The 23,894-nt window shown below is 41.2% G+C and overlaps 1 protein-coding gene across 1 annotated transcript in view; it reads left to right on the forward strand.

Moving 5' to 3' along the window:
• The window catches only part of LOC108284149 (VPS10 domain-containing receptor SorCS1-like), a gene marked incomplete at its 5' end in the record, with an annotated part of 113,382 nt that overhangs the window by 39,258 nt on the left and 50,230 nt on the right, over window positions 1–23,894 (forward strand). Inside the window, 2 exons of the mRNA XM_017500802.2 lie at window positions 14,830–15,016; window positions 22,908–23,041. Of these exons, the coding sequence (XP_017356291.2) occupies window positions 14,830–15,016; window positions 22,908–23,041 (321 nt within the window). The remainder of the gene's footprint in view (window positions 1–14,829; window positions 15,017–22,907; window positions 23,042–23,894) is intronic.

Raw genomic sequence — 23,894 nt, forward strand, 5'->3', positions numbered from 1 at the left:
TTATTTTTTGATATGGAGTCTACCTTTGTCAAGGTAGAGTCTACCTTTGTCAAGCTGGAGTGCAAGTGGCATGATCTGGGCTTACTGTAACATCTGCCTCCCAGGTTCAAGGGATTCTCTTGCCTCAGCCTCCCGAGTAACTGGGATTACAGGTGCCCACCACCACGCCAGCTAATTTTTGTATTTTTAGTAGAGATGGGGTTTCACCATGTTGGTCAGGCTGGTCTTGAACTCCTGACCTCATGTTGATCCGCCCACTTCGGCCTCCCAAAGTGCTGGGATTGACAGGCACGAGAAGTTGTATGTTTTGGTGATTTGTACGTTTTTAATGTATATTTTACTCAACAAAAAGCTTACTTAAAATCATTTTGGAAATCCATACAAAATATAGTACTTTATACTTAGGTCTTTGGGCAAAAAAGGAAAGTTAAGAAAAACGTTTCTGGTACTCTTAGGGCCAACTTCCACCCTGTGTTTACCTGCCTGGTGAATGTGAAGGTTCTCTTCCCAGAGACATGAGGGACCCGATCATGATACCCAGAGGGTATCATCTTTTGAAGTGGCAGATGTTTATACTAAGGCAGAGTTCCGAAAGTTTTTCCATTTCTAAGAACACAGTATAGGAAGATCTGAAACAAGAACTTTCACTTCTGGTCAGCTCCAACCTTTGTGCAAATGATAGAGAACACACTTCAGAGAGGCCTGGCTCTCATCTGTTCAACTCTGCTTTCCATGTAACGAAGATCATCACCAGGCATCTCAAACTGGTTTGAGTGTTGTGGGAACAGATTGGGGAATCTGGTTCCAAGATGTGTGAATTCATGCCTTCTGGGCACAAGAAGGGAAAAAAGATAACAAGTCAGTTCATTCCACTTGAGTGGGCAAAGCTTCAATAGCAGGGATGAAATCTGCTGCCTCCAGCTGTCAGATCTGGCCTCTTGACGCTCTTTTCTCCTGCTGCAGAGCACTGAGCCAAGATCACCTTCTTCATATCAGGAGGCCTTGGAGACCTCACATGTGATTGTGGGATGCTGTGCTAATGTTTCAGACTCCTCCTTGCAGAAAAAACCCTCAGTTTCTCCATGACCTCCTTCTGGATTACATATGTAGGCACAGAAGGTGCACGTGATTGGCAATGCAGAATGAAGAGACACAGATTATCTCTGAAAAGTTGGGTAGAATTGACACTCGACACAATGATAATAATGTGGTTATCCAGCATTTATTGAGTACCACTGTTCCAGTTTGTGAGAGTTTTCATGAATTATCTTAAGTAAATCTTACAGCAGCTCTATGCAAGTAGGTGTTACCGTTATTGTCATTTTATAAGATGGCACAGCTGAGGCACAAAAAGGCAAGTAGCTTACCTGAGATCACACAACTGCTAACTATAAGAGTCTAGAGTCTAATCCAGGAACTGTGGTATCTTTTCTTTCTGTTGCTTCTCTATGGTGAAGGAACCATTTTCTAAGGAAGAACTTCATATAACTCTGAAGCCTTTGTAGAAACCCATGGCTGGGATTCTAAGTAGTCACAAAGATCGAGGAGTAGAAAGAAAAGGCCACATCATCAAAGGCCAGGCCAGTCTGGCCTGTGGCTCTTACATTCTTAGACACTAATCAATAAATGTACCAAAACGTTCCTTCTGGCTTCTCTGAGAATATTAATGATTTGGGATCCCATTGTGGCAGAACGTTTCATTCAGGAAAGACAGATGCTAAATCCTCTCTGGGTTTCCTGTCTTTGGAAAATGGTGCCTTTGTTGAATGTTTGGTATGCCTGACACTGTTTTATCTATTCTAAAGAATATTGCAAAAACACAGGATATGAATGCAGCACCCAAGGAATTTAGAATACATGTATTTCTCTAGAGGCTTGGGTATAAATTAGGCCATAATATTTTAAAATTAAATCTAAAACAAAAACAAAAAATCCCTGGCATGTGCCCCTAGTGGCATACATGGTGTCTTTGTTCTCCTCAAAATTTATAAGAGTACATTTCTTATTTGAATTTTATGCTTCTAAATTTACTTTGAAAATAGTGTCTGACTCTTGCCCCATTTCTGGTACCATTTCTTTATAAAAACAGGGATGTTAAAGTCCTGTTTCTGATGCCTGTGAAACAACAAGTCCTCCGGGTACCAAAAAAACTTAGAGGTCCCTGCTAGGTTCTGATATGACATTACAGTATGATTAATGCAGAGAGGGCAAAAGATTTTACCTCCCCAAGTTGTTACAATATTTTTGTCATTTGAGTACCAAAGCTTGTGCCTCTATCCATGTTAACTCACGCTTCAACTTTCTCCTACAGTCTTGTCTCCCTTTTATGGGTCGAGGTTGCATTAGGGACTGATCTAAGCCTCTTTTCTTTGTCCCATTTGCTTGCATAAAAACCCTTCCATGTAATCTCCATCTCCACTGCATTTCCTCTAACGTACTAGAGACCTGAGGAATCAGCTGTCTCAGCAAATAGATATCTGTGTTTATTTGTTCTTTGACAAATATTTTACTAAGTGCCAGTTTTATGTCATGTACTTTTCATTCATTAATGGACTTTAGTTTGTGGGAATATATGTTTTGGGTTAATTAGGACCTCTGTTATATTGAGTTTTAAATAAAATGAAGTAGAAAGTGCCTAGTATCTTATAGCAATTGGAAACAAAAAGATTAATAATAAATTATATGAATATAAGAAATTATAATGCAATAATTTATTGCATTATTATTGTAATACTATTTCTGGCATTCCCCAGTAAACTATACATATCTTTAAGGTAAAATTCATGTCACTCCTGATTGCAGTTCTGACATCTCTGCACAATGTGCCTGATACATTGATAGAAACTCAATAAATGTATGTGGATTTGCATAGGCTTCTCCAAGAAGCATAGAGATAAAACTCAAAAGGAAAAGACTCTTAACATTTGAAAAACAATCAAAACATGGTAAAGTCTTCATCTGAAATCTAAACCTCTTCCCTAATCCTTTCCTAGTACATGTCCTAATTCTAGCATGAGAATATCAATGAAAACATTGCTAAAACCAGAGCAAAGAGGAGAACTTCTTATTGACAGAAAATAATCAAAGGCTAGGTACACTGATGCTAGTTTGCAACTTCATATACAGTAGTGTGTACTCAAGCCATAATATCACAGACTTGATATGTGAAAGAAATGGAATTCTTTCCTGCAAATAGCATATGAGGTCACCCTCAAAACCTCGATGACAGAAATGCCTCCATAAACACAACTCCTCCAAAATCCCACAGATTGGTTCACCTGATGTATTACTCAGAGACCTACGTAACTATGTTGAGGTCAATGAAAAATTTCAATGTCACCAGCACCACCCCTGCCTCATTTCCTGCTGCGTTTAGGGTTCTCTCCAAGTGTATCCTCATGACAGAACCTTCATTAGTAGCACAACCAAAGGAGCAGTCACTTCCATCCCAGACTCATTGCGGCAGATGCACGAAGAATACAGGTGTGTGCACACATACACAAGCACACACACACAGTGCATTAGGAATCATTATTACCTTTAAAATAAAGAAAAATCCAAGAACCAACTGGAAGAGGAGTAGAGGAGTCCATAAACTTGAGTCTAAGATGCCGAACATTTTCAAACTATGCCTGACTTTTAGGAAGCTGATCGAAGGTGTTTGGCACTGACATCCAAGCATGCAGTGAGAGGTGGCATCTCTGTGCTTGGAGACTCACTCAAGATGGATGTCCTCTGGACCACTAATGAACACCTAATGAGCCTATAGACTTTCAACACGATAACTCAGCTTCCCAGAGAAATCCAATGCAAGAACCCGAAGGCACAGGATAGAGGGCAAAGGGCCTAATCAGTCTGAAGAACTCAACGAAACTGATTTGGGAGGCATTTGTTTGAGAAAACTGGTAGGCAGAAGTCGTGTCTGCATGTTGAGGAAGATAATTAAATCTGTTTTAAACAGCTGTAAGAATAAAGAGATGCAATTCTCTGCATAATTTAAGACTTTTAAATTAAATCTGAGGCAAGGGACGAAAATTAAAACTTTGATCTGTATCTCATTGTCTTAATACTTCAATTTACATACAAAGACTGAAACTTAATAAGGAAAATTCATGATTATTACTTTTGTGAGATTTAACTCCAAAATGTGAGGACTGTGTCCTCATTAGACAGATTTCACTGATCTGTAATTTCACGTACATTGAAAGACTTACGGGAGCATTAAACTACCCAGAGTATAATAACACTTCATAAATATTGTAGGCTGATGGCAGCCATCAGATGGTAGAGAAGATGGCTGTTGATAAAAATTTCTGCAAGATACTCACTTGTCTGAATTCATGACAGAATTTGACCTACTTTTTCATCTGGAGAAAAGGCTGTTTGGAGCCTTTAGGGGTAGCACAAAGAGTTAATAGGCAGTGTTACGTTGAGGCAGGTATCAGTTTCTAAGCCTGCTTAGTTCTGACATAGACACCTCAACTGTTTTCTCCTTCCACACAAAGGAGCAGAAGCTGATTTCACTGAGCCATGGAGATACGAGGCTTTCTCATGTGTTTTTCCTTACTCCATTCAGCTTTATTCTCTTTGACTCTAGCAAGATAATCGAGTCACTTCATGTCTTCTCGCTTGCTGTTGTTGAAGGAAATGAGGCAGGCAATATAGGTTGTCTTTAGCTAGACACCTAATGTCTGAAGTTCAAGTTGCATTGGTTAGCAACACTTTCCAAGGCTCCACTTTTCTCTCTCCTCAAAACTAATCCAAGAGTATTGCTGTTTTTTAGGGTCTCAAAGAAAAGATGTTTGCTAAGAACTTTAGCCTGACTTGATAAGTAGAGAGAAATACCTGGCTCATTACTGAGCGTTCAGCAAACATCCCAGAGGCTGGATTCATGAAATAGTCTTCAGTTTGGATTTTCAATCTCCTAGTCTGCTTGCTTTAGGCCCTGACAACACTAATGTCCCACTTCATCCACATGGGTGGTCACCACCCCTGAATCAGGGCTTTATCACAGCATACGATCCTTGCCTGAGTGAGTAACTTCCTCAGGCTTCTGGCTTTGCACATTGTCATTCATTATTCCATGGCCACTCAGTCCTCAAACTGGTCTACAACGGAAAGTCTCCACCTTATGACAGCAGCACTTGAATGAGTTCTGCCTCATTACGTGAGATCTGAGCTTATCTCATCAGCTCCAATTGGCGTTAGAATATATATGTGTGGATGCACAATAATGCCAATGACAAGAATAATAGAATTGTAAAAATTAGATTATCTGACTCGGAAGTGACAATTAGGATCGTCACGTCTTCCCATCTTTAATTTACGGGGAGAGAAATTGAGGTCCAAATAAACAGTGTTTTCAAAGGACATAAAACTAGGTCTTCTAATTCCCAGTTGCCACCTGACTTTTGTAGGGCATCTCCTTCACAGGCAGCACCTCTGTAAAATAAATTTCACAACAACCTAATAATTTAGAACGGGGATGAAGTGACTTCCAGGGCAAGAGATCATATATCCATTTCGTAGAAGAGGTCTTATTACTTGGCCAAGACCATCAGGTGATCCTAGGTGTAAAAATTTCAACTATTTAAACATGCTGACTGCATGATGCTAAAAACAGTATAGTGATTCCAGTGTTATAGGGGTGGTATTTGTGTCCATGTGCACATTGATTAAAATGATATTCACCAATATGTTAACAGTGTAATCTGTGGGTGATATAATTATGGGTGATTTTAATTTTCTTTGTCATCATTTTATGTATTTCTGCATTTCCCAATGGATATACCATGCCTTTTTTCTCTTTTCTTTTCCTTCTAATAAAGCTAACATATTTCTGTTACATAATTTACTACTAGGAATACCTGGTTGTCTAGATATTTATTCCTACAGGAAACCTCCTACAATTTAAAATATATATATAATTTCTTTCTGATTATGTAGCTGAATGTTTTTACTTCATGAGTACATTTCAAAAGTCATTCAAAAACATTTATAAGATTTATGTCATTTGGCAGCCCCCTAGTTTTCCAGCCAGAGCCTGCTGATGTAACCTTTAGCCACTGTGCAGTGGTAACAGTATAGCAATGTCCCTTATTATCTAAAAAGTGCTTCCAAAGCGCAATGGGTCAAGATCCTGAACCCCTCTCTGCACCACAATATCTAGACAGAGTACAGAGGCCCCAGCTTATAGTCATTATCTGCTTATACAAGCTAAGTGTTACTCTTGCCTTATGCATTCTGTTCCATTTTAAGCCAGATACTATGTACAGAAGACATAAAAGGGAAATTTGGGGTTGAGTCAGATATATGGTACTATTTCCCATTTTCAAAGGAAGAATTGAACTGCTTTGTGATGTTCCTATTGGAATGTCTTGATCTGGGCATTAGATCCAGAATTATTGGGGTATTTAGTTAGGCAAGTCCCAAGGATCTAAGTCCTCATAGAAGGGCCCGAAAAATCAACCATCTTCATTTCATCTTAGAAAATGTGAAATGTCATAAATCTAGGCAAATGATTTGGTGTGTTCAAAGTGTGGTCTCTGGCATTCCTGGCCTTGACAGATCTGAGTTCTCCAGAAAAATTTTAAAACCCTCTGCACCATCCTCTTCACTCTGGCGATTCTTCATCCTCCAGGTCAGAGCATCTAAGTTCACTGTGGGTTTTGCTTGCAGAGCAGCTCAGGAGGTCTGCACATTTGGAGAAAGACATGTGCTTTAGAAAACCATTTTTGAACAGGCACAGGAAAAAGGCTGACAGTATTCTGTAATTATGCAGGGATTTTGACATCTTGGAGTTGCTGTCCAGAGCTCAGTTTTGAAACTGAAGAAAAGCCTATAGGGCATAATTCAAACCAGACATCCTGGGAACCCTGTCCCAGCTGCTCTGGCGAGGAAGCTTTCTGGAAGAGAAGTCAGAGAGGACATATAACTTACTTGGGAAGAGAAGATAGGGCATGGGCAGCTGCCTTTTATCCTAGACTCTTTTGTCCTATTCTAGAAAAGCTCAGTTTACTATTATAAAATGTCACATGAGAAGGTCCAACACAGTTACAACAGTTGTTTCCTGATGAGTCATCTCATACTTTGTCAAACATTCACACCACCAGGAATCCTCACAAGCACATTTTGCAGCTTCTGGGGTATTTTACAGAGCCTGGCATATTACAGTGGGACCATCTTACATCACTATTTTCAAGTAGATCCACACTGGTTTGGCATTCCTCTAAAGGATTGTAGTTAGTGAAGCTTACAACAGTTCTTTGGTTTCACACATAAGTGAATTCGTTGTTTAGCACTCATCTGGGAATGAGCACCACAGTGTAGTTTGAGTGTTTTCTGTGAACCCGTTGTGAGAGTGCTGGACTTGGAGTTAAGAACAGCCTGGTTCAAATGAGTCTTGTGACTCTAGGCAAATTTGAACAGGTCTGAGTTCTTTTAGGGTTGAAGATGGATATGGTTTGGCTCTGTGTCCCTACCCCAAATCTCATCCCAAAATATACCCCAAATCCCTAAGTGTCAAGGGAAGGACCTGGTGGGAGGTGATTGGATCACAGCGGTGGTTTACCCCATGCTGTGTTGATGGTGGAGAGTGAGTTCTCACAGATCTGATGGTTTTATAAGTGTTTGACAGTTCCTCCTACTCTCTTTGGCATGCTGCCTGGTAAGGTGTGTCTGCTTTCCCTTCCACTATGATTCTAAGTTTCCTGAGGCCTTCCCTAGCCATGTGCAGCTGTGAGTCAATTAAACCTCTTTTCTTTATAAATTACCCAGTCTCAGGCAGCTCTTTATAACAGTGTGAAAATGTACTAATACAAAGATTAAATAAGAAAAGAAAAAGAAAAAAGAAAATATATGGAAAGTAGTTGCTATTATTTCTGACACAGTAAGCTTTCAAGAAATGTTCTCTCTCCCTTAGGGGATCTTGTAGAGCAATAATTTTTCCTTTTCTATTTTTTTTTTCTTTAAGGAGAGAGTGTTTCACTCTGTTTTTCAGGCTGGAGTGCAGTGTAGAAATCATGGCTCACTACAGCCTTGACTTCCTAGGCTCAGGTGATCCTCCCACCTCAGCCTAACAGACGAAGAAATAGCTGAAATATCTGGTTTCTTTTCTGTCACTCAGTGCCACTTAATGATGTTTGAAAAATCTTACTTTGTGGTCAAAAGAACACAAAAATAACAAAAATTCTTTGGTTGTATTCCATCATCAATCAAAACAAAGTCTATGTTACACTGCTTTATTACAGTAATAGCAGAGGTATAATGTTGTATTTTATAGTGTTCCTTGTGTTATATGGTACTCTACCCCCTTTTAACTTTGGAGGAATATTTATTTCCTCTCATTCACTCCTCCTCTCTTTTAATCGTGCTGATTCCTTCCTGCCCCTCACTTCACCCCTCTCCCAGGGTAATCAGTATTACCTTTGCCATCACCTTTCTCTATACTCACACAAACACACACAGATTTATGGTATATTTACTGTGTTATTTGTTGCTTATTTTTTAATAAAAATGGGTTGTGCTAGTGATTTTTCTGCAGTGTAGTTTTTGCTCTCTTCCAAGAAAAATGTTGATGAAGCTTGAGTCAGGGACCCCTATCAGGCTTGCATGGACCAAGCTCTGATATGAGAATCTACTTCAGTCTGCAATGGGTCTCTGATGCCTTAAGGGACATCTTGGAGCCTCATTTCTGGACTGAGGCTGTCTGTGTTGAGTTTCTATAGCATTTATTTTCCCACTCTTCTCCGAATCTGTGTTGCAGGAACTGATAGGTTCATACACCTTTCATTGCTCAGGTTAATTTTGGCTTCCTGGTGGCCATTTGATATATTTGTTTTTCTATTCTAGAAGTCAGCGATGCCCTTGGAGAATAAAATCATCAGGTAGATTTCATGTGGTTTTTGTGCCTTTCTCAGGCACTTCTTTTGAACTAGTCTTCTCAGTTCTGTGTCTGTATTAAGACATGTGACTAAAGAGCATTAGATCTAAAGAATTTTATAATAGCCTTGATGTTTGCCAGCCTGGATTTAGTTTCAGAAATGATTTCTTTTGATTTATTAGATTGAAGTATTTTTCAATTAATTATACACAAGACTTTCCTGACTACTGATTGTGAATACAAATTGTTTCTCATATTTTCTATCTTCTTTATGGCTTAAACATGATACTGTTTTACTAGCGGGTAGACAGAAGCAGAGTATTGAGTAAATGCCAACTTATCATTGTTAGAGAAGAAAAGAGAGTCAAAGTCATGAATACAGTCAAGCAAGAAAAGAAAATAATGCTTTATCTTTGTTACCACCTTCCTCTTGGTCTGAAAGAAATATTGCAAGTAATTTCAATTAAATTTGAAGAGGACTGAACTGAATAGGTCAAGTCAAGCCACAGATCATCTTAAACCCTTTTGTAAGTCTCTAACTAGCTGCATGACTTTGTGCATCTTACTTAACCCCTCTGTGCTCATTTTTCTGATATACAAATATAAATATCTGTCCTGTCTATCTCCTACATGTTCTAACATCCATGTGAGATAATATATAAGAAAGAATATTGACACACACAATAGAAATGTGCAATTTTCAAATTTTATGGAATGAAAAAGGATCATTTGCAGACATTGCATTAAGGCACTGGGGATGCAGGCACTGCATTAAGGCACTGGGGATGCAGGCATTATATTAAGGCACTGGGGATACAGCCATTAACAAGACTCATCCCAGCCCCGAGGAGTTGACAGAGCTTACCCCAGTACCACCTAGCAACTCATTTTCCAAGAGAAGTTTGCTCATCTTGGCTGCATGTATCGTGAAACTTTTGTTAGTGATTATGCACCAGTCTGCAAACAATGAGTTTAGTCTTTCCATTCCCACCCTTAGCACTTACAATCCTAAGGCATCCTGGTAAAGCTTTTTCATCATATTAAAATCAAATAAGGATAACATTAGCTTGTGCTATACTGTTCATTTTAAGATGAATCCGGCCACAAGAAAACCTAACATTCAAGAATGAGAATTAGAGAGTCTTGGCCTTTGCTACAGCCCGGCATCAGCTGCAGACCTCAGACTGCAGCAGCACTGGGCATCCTCCCAGAGGACTCAAAACAGTGGCTGGGTCTTAGGTAGCACTTGGGTATCCAGATTAAGAAATAAAACTCGTAAAAGAGATGTTGTTATCAAAGGCTCAGAATCACTGATTTCAAAACCAATAAACTATGAGAGTTAATTTTGACGGAAAGGTGCATATAATTTTCTGCTGGAGATTTAAAAAAAATTTTTTTTAATCTATCATCTATCCCTAGGATACCTCCAAATTGGATTTCCCGCACACTTGGATCCCCTTCTAGTTCATCTCCATATCTTGGCCAGAGTGATCATTTTGAGTTAAAAATAACATGCCATCTTTCCTTAAATCCTTAGAATGCTGTAATTGTTAAGTTGATCTCGCAGAAATAGAGAGTAGAATGGTAGCTACCAGAGTCTGGGTAGGGAGAGATTGGTTAATGGGAACAAAATCACAGTTAGACAGGAGGAATAAGTTCTAGTGCTCTATAGCACAGTGACTATTGTTAACAATTTATTATATGTTTCAAAATAGCTAGAGGGAAGGGATTTGAATGTTTCTAACAAAGAAATAAAAAGTTCAAGGTTATAGATATCATGGTTATCCTGATTTGATCACCACACATTATATACATGTATTGAAATATCACATATGCCCCATAAATATGTGTAATTCTTATCAATTAAATTTTTAGAAACATTTAAGAATTAAAACACTTTAATGGCTTTTCATTGCTCTTAGAAGAAAGATAAAAATCAAGAATTTGACCCACAAGTTCTAAAAGGTATTTTTATGTTTAACCTCATTTGGTAACATGTTTTTTTGTTTGTTTGTTTTTGTTTTTGTTTTCTTTTGAGATGGAGTCTTGCTCCGTCACCCAGATTGGAGTGCAGTGGCTCACTTGACTCACTGCAACCTCCACCTTCTGGGTTCAAGCGATTCTTACTTCTGCCTCAGCCTTCTGACTAGCTGGGACTACAGGGATGTGTCACCATGCCCAGCTAATTTTTATATTTTTAGTAAAGACGGGGTTCCACCATATTGGCCAGGCTAGTCTTGAACTCCTGACCTCATGATCTGCCCACCTCAGCCTCCCAAAGTGCTGGGATTACAGGTGTGAGCCACCACACCTGGCCAGGTAACATGTGCTTGTTCTCTCTCTCTTTTTCCTCTGTCTCTTTTAATTTCTTCAGCCGTACTATTTCCCTCTGCCACAGGCCCTTTGCACATCTGTTTCCTCTGTTCCCCTGGCTTGCTGTCTCTCATTTGTGCCTCAGTTACTCATCTCCTTCGTTTGGTTAATTTCAGGTCTTCTCAGGTCAGACATAACTTCCTCTTGGAAGCCTTCTTTGAAGTTCCCAATCACCTCAGCTCTCCATCCCTGTGTGTTGCAAAAGCTTAGAACTCCATGTATCTTCCCTTCATGTCACTCCTGCAATAATTTTTATTTGTGTGATTATTTAAATAAAGTATATGTGTTTCAGTAGAGGTCTGTAAGATCATGAAAGCCCAGGCCATATTTGTTTGTTTGGTTGGTTATTGCTCGCTTAATTATAGTTTTCCGTTTGGTGACTGACATGAGAGAGACCCTCAATAAATATCTGACAGTTGTGTGAACGAATTAATGATCAGAGAGCCAGTGGGGTAAGTATGCCCAGTCACATAGTTATTAGGACTTAGGTTGTCATCCCTTTGCTGGGTTTCTTATTCTGTGAAAGAAGCTGGCATCCTTGCTTCCAGTGGTCATTTGAGCCCAGGAACACTAGAATCTGGTGACAGATGAGCCACAGTGTGAGGCTGCTACAATGGTATTCGTCTTACCACTCACCTGAGAGCTCCTGAAGGGAAAGGCATGGAATCCAATTTGTTCCCCTTTAGTGGAAAGTGACCACAGGAATATAATCTGCCTTCTGCTGTCATACATGGCCCCTTGACATTCTTATCTCCTGGAGCAGAGTCCAAGCCCAGAGGCCTGTCCCAACATCAGGAGATCCTGGGGCCTTCACATTTGATTGGAGTATTCCATGCCTTTGTCTTCAGGGGCTGTCAGGTGCATGTTAAATCTAATACCTGATTGTATCATGTAAATTATGATCTATTATATAATTATATGTAAAATACCTTACCTAACACCGTAATAGCCTGACTCTGTAATGGAAGCCTTACTGAGGCACTAGTCCAAACATTGAGTAGCTCCATCCTTTCACCTGTTATAATACACAGAGAACATTCCATGAATGGAGAATGAATAATCCTGTCATGGGAAAAAAATGCAGCAAGTCAGACAGCAGACATCAAGACAGTTAGAAATTGGAAGGCTTTTATGTAACTGGTCCCGATGCAGGACAACAAAAGGGAAGTGATGAAGACCAGACAATGGGCAAGGTAAGGTAGACTCAGTAATGGCAGCCAAAGTTGTATTCTTCTCAGCAGTGTGAGTGTCTGCTCTCTCTCAGTGGAGACTGAAGTAGAGTTGCCTGAAGGTGTGAATTTCCCCTCTGTTCTCTTGCAAAAGATGGCCTCTGCCTGATGCTCACTCTGTCGCCACAAAGTACATTAAACTTGTCTCTCACCCTCTTTCCTCATTTCCACCCCCGCCTGGAATGGAAACTGCCTGCCATGTTTTATTCCATGGATAACCTCAGTACCCTTGCTATTTCCCAAAGATACTTGTTTCAAAAGCGGGCTCTTTCCCCATGCCCACACCTAGGGCTGGCTTCCCCGCAACTCTGTTGAAAACCTAGGAGTGGAAACTAACTGGAAACAGAAGAGAAATTCATCAGTCCACTTTGGTTGTTTAAATGAAGGACACGTCAGCAAGAATAGTTGACATTTATATTTATTAGTGAAGGGAATTCAAGTAAGTGCAGGTTGTCTGGGCTTGTGGATATTTATTTTGTAGTTTTGAATGGAATTTCTCTTTTCACCCTAGGGGAGAATTTGTGCCTATGTACTTACTGAGAGTCCACTGCTGTGGGCCCCACGCACAATGCTTGGCTGGGCATAGAGCAGAGGAGCAGGTCACACAGATTCATAGGATTTGAACTGCTTTTCTTTTCCCTGTGAATTAATCTTTTAAATGTCAACATTTTAAACTTGGCTTTTTCAAAAAATATGATACCATATGAACCCAACGTAATCGAAAATACATCTCTAGTTCAAAGGTTTTTGTTGCTTTTGTTTTCTGAAGGTGGGAAAGGCTAACAACAGCAACAAATTGTTAAAGGGTGGAGTGTGTGCGAGGGAAGCTGGCTTTTGTCAACAGGGTCTAAGCAACTTTGCTCCTTAAGAATCTAAAGTCTTGTTCCGAAGGCCATTTCTTTTTTTTACAGGTCTGGGATTTTACAGTGCAGAATGTATCTTTTTCTGCCTACCCCTGGGAAATTTGAAATCATACAATTTCAATTACTTTTTAAATGGACATTGTAGGTCTTTTACAGCTATGTTGATATATAGCCATTTATTTTTTTGTAGCATGTTACAGATTACTAATACATCTGCAATTACCTGCTTTCTTCTATTTTTTTTTTTTTTTTTTTNCAGAGTTTTACTCTTGTCGCCTAGGCTGGAGTGCAATGGCACATTCTCAGCTCACTGCAACCTCCGGCTCTCAGGTTCAAGCGATTCTCCTGCCTCACCCTCCCAAGTAGCTGGGATTACAGGCACCTGCCACCACACCCAGCTAATTTTTTGTGTGTTTTTAGTAGAGGTGGGGTTTCATCATGTTGGCCAGGCTGGTCTTGAACCCCTGACCTCAGGCAATCCACCCACCTCGACCTCCCAAAGTACTTGCATTACAGGCGTGTGCCACCATTCCCGGCCACATGTTTTTTACAACAACCCTTTAAGACAGTAAGATATTATTAAGCCCAACTCATAGATATGTTACTAAGACTGAAGGAGGCTGAATGACTTGCATGATGTCATCCAGCTTGTTAATGGCACATGAGAATTCATGCCCAGGGGAGCCTTGATTGCCCACAGTGCTATATTCTCTCCGTAATGAATGATCTGGAATTCCAGAAAAGTAGGTTCGAATCCCAGGACCGCCACTTACTAGCTGTGTTAACCTTGAACAAGTGATGACATCTTTTTGGACTTCAGTGTCTTCATCTGTAAAGTAGGGGAAGATTGCCTATCCCTCTCTCCAGACTAGACTAAGAATCTGTGAAGAATAACATGAGATCATTTTGATAGTTTAAAATGCTAAAGCATAAAAGAATTAACCATTATTATCTTAACTAATAATAGGGCTGAGTCCAGTGTCATATCAGATATCAGGCAAGGTATCTTCCATCCTTCCTATCATACAATTAGGGAACAAGAAATAACGAGGGGAATTTGGGTTGAGGGGTTGTCTTGAAGACACAGGAAGTGGAGTGGTCCATGACCTTGTCAGCTAGGCTAAATTTTTTAAGTTGTGTGTGTACACCTTTTATCTTTGTGGGTGCTAAGACTGTTAACAAAGCCTTTGGAGGAATTGAATATCATGTTGCCACTGATAAGCACTATTAATTTTCAAACCCCTGAAACTTACAGTAGTTGGTGTCCTTCAGATTTGGAGTGTATCCATCATAGCAAACGCTTGCCTGCCAGGGAATGTCACAGGGATTCTGTTAAAGGCAGGCAGATGCTCCTAGCTATAGGAGTGAGCCAGAGCTGCCGTCACGCCTGAGCCGGGGACTATCCCAAGCCCCAGTCCCCAGTCACCAAGTCAGGAACAGCCAGAAACTGACTCCTTCCCTCTGACGTTGGGCTGTTTTTCAGGGTGACGTTCAGCGGACACTTATCCAAGTGGACTTCGGCGATGGTATCGCGGTGTCTTACGTGAATCTCAGCTCCATGGAAGATGGGATCAAACACGTCTATCAGAACGTGGGCATTTTCCGTGTGACCGTGCAGGTGGACAACAGTCTGGGTTCTGACAGCGCCGTCCTGTACTTACATGTAACTTGTATGTTATTACTGTTGTTGGTTTATGACCTCTCTTAAATAGTGTCCTTTTCAAATTGAATTCAAAATTTTATATCTAGAAGAGGTACAGTAGTTATCTTTTAACAGAAGGGGAATGGGGAAGAAACATGTAAGAGAAGAATGTCAAAGAGTAGAATTTGAATAATCCTGAACTCTGGATTGCTTCAAATTCTCATTGCACTGACTCTGCCTCCCCCGGGTGCTTTGAAGATACGACACTTGAGTTTGGAGGCTGGGCCTGAGCAACCTGCAGAGCTGTTTGGTTGAAACAAAGAAATTTGGTTGGGGTCGGGTGTCAGAAATTGTTGGAAGCAATTCCACATGCACCACTCAATCTAATGCATTGAGAATTAGCACAAGTAAAGACATTTCTCCTTATCTGATTATTTCTGTCTTCTCATAATATGTTGCTATTATCCTCTTAGAGTTTTGCTAATAATCCTTTTAGAGTTTTGTTCCTTTTTAGAAAAAAAAAAAAAAGTGTTTCCTGGGCTTCTGTCTGTGGGTGACTTCATGTTAGAGAGAAAGTGGTATGAAGAGAGAGTATAAAAGCAGTGTTAAGGCTGGGTGCAGTGGCTCATGCCTGTAATCCCAGCAGTTTGGGAGGCTGAGGCGGGTGGATCACGAGGTCAAGAGATCGAGACCATCCTGACCAACATGGTGAAAACCCGTCTCTACTAAAAATACAAAAATTAGCTGGGTGTGGTGGCATGCACTTTTAGTCCCAGCTACTTGGGAGGCTGAGGCAGGAGAATTGCTTGAACCTGGGAGGCGGAGGTTGCAGTGAGCCGAGATCGCGCCACTGTACTCCAGCCTGGCGCCTCGCAACAGAGCTAGACTCTGTCTCAAAATAAATAAATAAAAATAAAACAGTGTTAAGGAAACTACGGTAGGAAACAGTTTCAAGAAATGCTAAAGCTTTTCCCTCATTGATGATTCTAAAGATATGAATAAGTATGATGAGAAAATAATAACTTCTAAGTTTTGTGTGCTTAAAACGCATGTCATTAATATGTTAGGTGTAAGGGGTTTCCCTGTCATTGGACTTGTGTTGGCTACTAAAGAAATTGTTTCTTTTAAATGAAAGTAGCTACTTTGTATGAATGGCCTTGTTCAAATATCAAGTCCATGAGTCTTAAGGCCAGGCAATATGACTCTATGCTTCTTTTCTGGAACAGAACTGCCCATGGAACAAAATTGAGTCAGAAAGTATCAATTAGAACGTTTTCCATTTTAGCTGCTGTGGTCCAGTGAGAGGGCAAGACTATTAAGGGATGACCAAGAGATGTTTTGGTTGTTCAGTTTTTCTAATGTGTCTGTAATTCTGATCTCTGTCTCCTGAACTCTCATGACAGAGGTGTTTCAAAGAAACATACACTGCCTTATTTGGGTCTAAACAAAGTTACACGTGATTCTCAGTATGCCAACTCAGTCTGCCTATTTTTGGCTACAGTTTACAGTGTATTCCAGGCGTTGTGTGCTAAACAGGCTCTTAATGTATATTATCTCACTTCTCAAAACGGTCCTGTGAAGTAGGCACTATTAGTCACCCTATTTACGAAAAGTGTTGAGGCTCAGAGAGCTTAATTACTTGTTTGAAGTGGTGGACTGACTGCCTAGCAGAGCCAAGCTTCAGACTCAGCCCCACCTGTCACAAGGATCCTAGCTCTTAGTAACTAAGGTCAGTGTCAGTGCCAAGAGTGGCTTGGGATTGGAGGAACTGTCTCCATCAGCTTTTACCGTCTGTTCCCTACTGTTTAGGGATCATTTTGAAGAAACATAAATGCTTTGGTTGGAAGCAGTGTGCTTGTTATACAACTACATAGGTTCAGGACTCATCACGTGGGCTCCCTTCCATCTAACAGCCATCCCTAACTTGTCCTATATAGACTTCCACTTTCTAAGATGTGTCACTTACTAAGACGTAAGACCTCCCTATATGTTAGTATGTAGGGAAATGATAGTGATGGTATCACAGAAATGATCATCTTTAAATCTTTAACAATACCTCACTAACATTAACGATTAGTAGCGAAAATAACTTGCAGTAAAAATGATGGTGCATTTGCCGAGAATGGCTCCTACCTAGATCATATCATACCTCATAGCTTATTCTGTAAGGGGGAATTTAGCTGGAGAGCTAGCTTCATTACAGATTATACTTGTGTTCTATATGCCACAAATTGGTCATACATCTACCATGTAAATACTGATTTAAAAGCAAGTATCAGCTTCTGATCTAAATTTTTCAGGGTATCCCATTAATACCATAGCTTTACTTCCTTGTCACTCTGCAGGCTGTTTCTCATTCTTGTGTGTGTGCTCATACTCCTGGAGGTGTCTGTTGCTCCCCTGCAAGGCTCCTCCCTCGTTAACGAAGTCCTTGAAAGGAGAACAACATAGAGATTGTCTCTGCCCAAGATTACAGGCTGCAGAAACCGTGACTTCTAAAAGAAAACAGTTCCTTCGTTCATTTGCAATTCTTTGATTTCATTAGCCTAGTTGATTGGACAAAATATTTGACCTTAACCTTAGAGGAAGATAATTTGTAATGGAATGTTTCGTGTTCTGACTTTAATTTGGTAGACTCGTCTTGGGTTAAGTAGTTGGACAAGCATGCCTCATATAATGGATCTTTGGTACTAATTGTGTTGAAAGCAATCATGTTTGAAGCTGTTTGCTCACCCATATACATCTAAAAGTCATGTCATACCTGTTTCAGCAGATTCTGACATGCTTGGTTAGCACCTCCCTCCTAAAGGAGCCAGGGTGCTTTGCTATGCACACAAACTCATTTTGCTTGTCTTCACATCTATCCCATAATAGGCTTCTGGCCTTTTCTTTCAAATGGAGAAATCAAGGATTGAAGAAGCACTGTGGCTTTGGTATCACTTTATGCCCAAAGGAAGTCAGAACAAGAACATAATTGAGTCACACTCTCAGGCATCCCAAAGCTGGAGGGTATCATGAGTGACTATTAGTGCCAAAGAGCCATGATATGGCAGTGAGAGGTGGCTTTATAGGGGGAAGAAAAGCACTGGACAGAGTCAGACATTCTGACGAGGTGCAGATTTTGGTTCAAACTCCTGGGAAAGTCACGCTATCTCTCTGAGCCTAGATTTTCTCCCCTGTCAAGTAGATGCCCATCTCATTCCCAAAAGTCCCAACAAACAAAATATGTGGTACCCTGGCATCTAGTAAAACTTGATTTTTCTATCATCACAAAGTAACATGTACATTTGGACTTGCCAGATTTTGAGGGAGAGGAGAATTAGCAGCAACTCTTAGCTCACCAAGCCTGTCTTTGCCCCTCGTCCATTCCTACCCTCTGGGGCAATCCTGAAAGCCCTTTGCCTGTCTCTCACACACACATTCCTACCATTCTCCAGTGCAGAAAGGTGATTTGACTCCAAACCAGAAGGTTTGAGAAAAAGATGGGTTTGCAGAGGTCATCTGAAACAAATGGAGTCGATGTTCCTGCGTAGCGTTTCCAGGAGTGGGCCAGTCTTGCCGGGTGCCTGGTAATCTGTTATAGCCCGACAGTTGGAAATTCCTTGCGGGTAGTATTCACTGGCTCTCCTAGTTTGCAAACTAATGAGACATGTGCTGTAGCCAGTGTTGGTTTCAGTCGGATGGGGCAGAGGATTTACAGAGCATGCAGATTTCTGCTCAGAAAGCTGCCCTGTCGCAGCCAATCTTACAGAAAAAAAAAAAAAAAAAAAAAAAAAAAAAAAAAAAAAAAACAAAAGAAAGTGCAAAAAAAAAAAAAAAAAAAAAAAAGATAAGACAGATCTTCTAGTCCTTCCTAAACCACTTTCCTTAGCTGTTCCCTTACATAGGAGCCATGTACAGGTGTCTTTGTGGCCCCATCTTAAAATGATCCATGTAGCTTGAAAACCCAAGTAGTTTTTCAGCTATTTATACCATCATTTTATTGTCCAGCAAACGTCAGACTAGGATTTTGTAAAGTGTAATCTAATGAGCCACCTGCCCCAAAGTTAAGTGATAAAAATATGCGTTTTAGGTCTTATTTCAGACCACCGAATTAGGATTCCTGGAAGTATGACCTCATAATCTGCTTTGAACAGATTAGTATGATTTTTAGGTACACTGAATTTTGAGAAACTGTTTTAGGATCTCAAGTTTATAGTGTGAATCACTCTTATTTTGTCTAGTAGCTTTTTTAAACATTACAGACAAATAGCAATATGATATGTACACAATATTTAATTAGGTGGTCAAAAGTCTCCAGAACATAAATGCTGCTGACAGGCCAGTAGCCAGCACACACAGATACATACACACACACACACACACACACACACACACACACACACGCAATGTGCAGTCAGTTGTTTCCTGCAGCACAGGCGGACTATAAACAAGAAAAGAGAAGGGAAACCCAATTCACACAAGTAATTCCCCAATTCTCTCAACCACCTTTTCAGGAAGATTCATGTAGAATGATGCAGCGCCACCTACTGTCCCTTTTTGGCATTGCAGGCACCTGTCTGATGGAGCTGCTTCTGCCAGTTCAGCTCTCTGCTTAATGCAGCCAACTGGGGGCCTCTAGGGGGTGGAGTTTCACCTCTGCAGCTCCATTAGGGCATACTGCACCCTCTGTGATGAACAAAGATGGTCAAAGAATATGCTTTTGGATAGCAGAAACTGGGTATTTTAAACCTGTGAAAAGTAAATGAATAAATGAGGCTGTGGGAATCTGAAAGATACATTTCATATGTGTATGTATATATAATGTATATGCATGTAAGCGTGAACTTATACAAACACACACATACATATTTTAGGGCCTTCGAGGCCAACATACTATGTGTCATGAATTTCTCTTAGAAAATTCATCACTGGCCGGGTGCAATGGCTCAAGCCTGTAATCCCAGCACTTTAAGAGGCTTAGGCCAGATCACCTGAGGTCGAGAATTCTAGATCAGCATGGCCAACATGGTAAAACCCTGTATCTACTAAAAATAAAAAAAAAAATTAGCCAGGCGTGGTAGCGGGTGCCTGTAATCCCAGGTACTTGGGAGGCTGAGGCAGGGGAATCACTTGAACCTGGGAGGCAGAGGTTGCAGTGAGCCAAAACTGCACTACTGCACTCCAGTCTGGGCGACAGAGTGAAACTCCATCTCAAAAAAAGAACAATCATTGACCAAAATGGGGTTATGTGAAAATAAAAAATTTCTCAAACATGGCAAGTACCCCTCTTCCTCATGGTCTTTGTACTTACTCTATTCTCACCCTGGAACTTCCCAAATCGATACCTGGTGCTGTCTTTCACTTTATTCAGGTTGCTGCTCAAATGCCATTTCTTCTGAGAGGCCTTCTGTGACCACGCTTTCAAAACTAGCACTTCATCACCTACCTCTGCTTTATGTGTTCAGTGCCTTCCTCACTCAGAAACACCTAAGCTCCACCAAATGCCAGATATCCCCAGCACCTAGAATAATACTCAACAGATCACAGGACTCAAAATCTATTGAGTGGGGGCTGGGTGCTGTGGCTCAAACCTGTAATCCCAGTACTTTGGGAGGCCAAGGTGGGTGGGTCACAAGGTCAGGAGTTGGAGACCAGCCTGGCCAACATGGTGAAACCCCGTCTCTACTAAAAATACAAAAATTAGCCAGGTGTAAAAAAATTAGTTAGGTGTGCTGTTACACACCTGTAGCCCGAGCTACTAGGGAGGCTGAGGAGAATTGCTTGGACCCAAGAGGTGGAGGTTGTAGTGAGCCGAGATCGCATCGCTTCACTCCAACCTGGGTAACAGAGGGAGGCTTTGACTCAAAAAANAAAAAAAAAAAAAAAAAAAAAAAAAAAAAAAAAAAAAAAAAAAAAAAAAAAAAAAAAAAACTCTGAGTGAATGAATTACCATGTTTTACTAACAATATTCAATGTTTTTTCATTGAGCTAATGACATATAGGCATTATTCTTACTCTGGTTTATGACTTTAAAAAAATGCTCATATGTAAGAGACAAAATGAACCTCTTTAGAATGGAACTAGCATTTCTAGCATAGCTTATCTAGACGTTGTATTCTAATGGATTCATTTAACTCAGATGGAGGGACTCAGGGAGAATTTCACAGAGGAGGGGATGCTGGAACTGAGACCTGAAGACTGACAGGTGCCATAAGAAAGGTGTGTAGAAGCAAAGACCCTGAGGTGGACCAGGACATGGCTCACTGGAACAAACCATTGGATGGGAAAATGGCAAGACTTGTGCAATAAATGAAAGCAAATGGAAAGTTTTTTTTTCTTTTTTTTTTGAGACAGAGTCTCGCCCTGTCTCCAGGTGCCAGGCTGGAGTGCAGTGGTGTGATCTCGGCTCACTGCAACCTCCACCTCCCGGGTTCAAGCAATTCTTCTGCCCCAGCCTCCCAAAGTGCTGGGATTACAGGCGAGAGCCACCGCACTTGGCCAGATCATGGAAATCTTAATTTTGAACAAGTATGAGTAACATGATCGACTTGGCTATCTAGAAAAATCACTGTTGCAGCCATTTGGAGGATAGATTCAAGTGAGGAAAGGTGAGAGGCAGGAAAATCTGGAAGGGAAGTGAGAAAGGTGCTTAGAATATGTACCAGGGTGCCAGACTGTGGAGGGTGAGATACATATCTTAGAGATATTTATGAAACTAAATCATTAGTTTCCTAAATGGATGTGAATGACAACGAAGAAATTGAAATTGACTTTCTGTTTCTGCAGTGGGCCCTGGATGAATATGAGCGTTAATCACCAAACTTTATAGAATATGGGAGAGGGAAATAACAGGGTCCTTGAGAACATTTGACTCCTGGAGCCAAAGAAGTCTAGAGCCCATCAGAAGGAGTAGAGCCCAGAAAGGGGTGTGAGAGCCCTGCACATGGGTTTGATATTTGAAGGTTAAGGTGTGGGTGGTGGTGCCTAGTGGAAAAGTATGTAGAGTCTCAACACAGGATTCTGGGAAACACATATAAAGCGCAGGCAGAAGAAGAGGTAATTAAACTGGGTGAATAGGCCCAAGGTATTGCTCTCTCTCCTCCACCTCATGGGCCCAAATGGGGATGGCAAATGTGTAGGAACCTGCATTTTGCCTGGAAACAGTGACCCAAAGAGAAGATTGGGGGTCAAAGGAAAGGTCCTAGTGGTTCTTTATGAAGGGGTTGAATAGGGTTGGCACATCTAATTAAGGTTTACAGTTTTTATAGGCCTCCATAGATAAAAATCATTCTATATTTTAGTTGAGCATCTCCTGAGAACCAAAGAGCTCTCTATCTGCCCTCACACACACCTCTGTCCTGAATGAGCTCAATTCAGCCCCAAACACAGTATGTGTGCCATGCTTACCTAACTAGATGGCTTTGCAGACACATGCACAAACACGTTTACACATACACAGACCTTTAAAACCCAATAGACAATGAAGGGCAATTGCATGGAGAGCAGTTTGAAGATTTGTCCACCCACTGTTCACCAACATGGATTCTATGAGGTCTTTGCGACTCTCGGTGGTAAACTTTGGTTTACCACCGAGGATACAGCCTGTTGGAAAGACTACATCTCCTTGGGAAATCTCAGATGATGCTTTTTACTTGAGGACTTCATAAATTACCTGTAATTTTTTTTTTAACTTTTACACACAGTTCAGTCAGGTTTTAGAACTGGTAGAAAGATTGGTAAGTGGAAAATGTCAAGATCCAACTGTGCTCAGTGTATTCTTTCTCCAAAGTAGGGAGAGCATCTGTGCCCTTCTTTCGGGGAATATGGCAGCCAGAGTTTGGAGGCTTCGAGAGTAAATGTGTGTTCTCTTCAGAGCAGGGAGGACAGAGCAGTGGAAGCTCTTCCCCTCCATGGCCTCTCTTTCTCTTGTGCCTCAGGTCCCTTGGAGCACGTGCACCTGTCTCTTCCCTTTGTCACCACAAAGAACAAAGAGGTCAATGCGACGGCGGTGCTGTGGCCCAGCCAAGTGGGCACCCTCACTTATGTGTGGTGGTACGGGAACAACACAGAGGTGAGTCACCTTCCACATGCGGTCTAGGGATGGAAGCCCACATTACACTGCCTAAGCAGAGAAGGAAATGAAATGTCTTACAAACCCAGGAGTGTCGGGGCAGTCCTGGCTTCAAAGACAAGCTCCCTTGGTGCTCAAGTATCTTATCATTATATTCTCTCTCTCTCTCTCTCTCACCCTTCTCCCCCTCCTGCATTTCATCTCTGCCTTCCTCTATGTGGACATTTTCCCCCAGCTGCATTTGTCTTTGCAGTGACTCTTGGCAGCCCTCGCTTAGCAGAGAAATTAAACTCTTATTTTCTGAAAGTTCTAACAGCAGTCCTGAAATTGAGTCTTATTGGCCAGGCCTTGATCACAGTGCTGGGGGTGGAGAGGGAGGTGAGGGACTCAGTCTCCTCGGAACCACATGAACTGCAGAAGGGGAGAAGGGATGACCAGAAGAAAATGAAGCAACCAGGGCTGGGCACGATGGCTCAAGCCTGTAATCCCAGAACTTTGGGAGGCCGAGATGAGTGGATCACAAGGTCAGGAGGTTGAGACCATCCTGGCTAACCGGATGAAACCCCGTCTCTACTAAAAATACAAAAAATTAGCTGGATGTGGTGGCACATGCCTGTAGTAGTCTTGGCTACTCAGGAGGCTAAGGCAGGAGAATCGCTTGAACCTGGGAGTCGGAGGTTGTAGTGAGCCGAGATCACGCCACTGCGCTCCAGACTGGGCAACAGAGCGAGACTCCATCTGGAAAAAAAAAAAAGAAAAAGAAAAAAATCAGCTGGATGCTGGACAGGCACAAGCAACAGATTTCCATCCATCACGACCCACCCCTGATGGCCTCCTCACCCCAAATCAAAAC

Source organism: Cebus imitator, unplaced genomic scaffold, assembly GCF_001604975.1.
Source record: "Cebus imitator isolate Cc_AM_T3 unplaced genomic scaffold, Cebus_imitator-1.0 Scaffold271, whole genome shotgun sequence".
In the NCBI taxonomy this organism is placed as follows: domain Eukaryota; kingdom Metazoa; phylum Chordata; class Mammalia; order Primates; family Cebidae; genus Cebus; species Cebus imitator.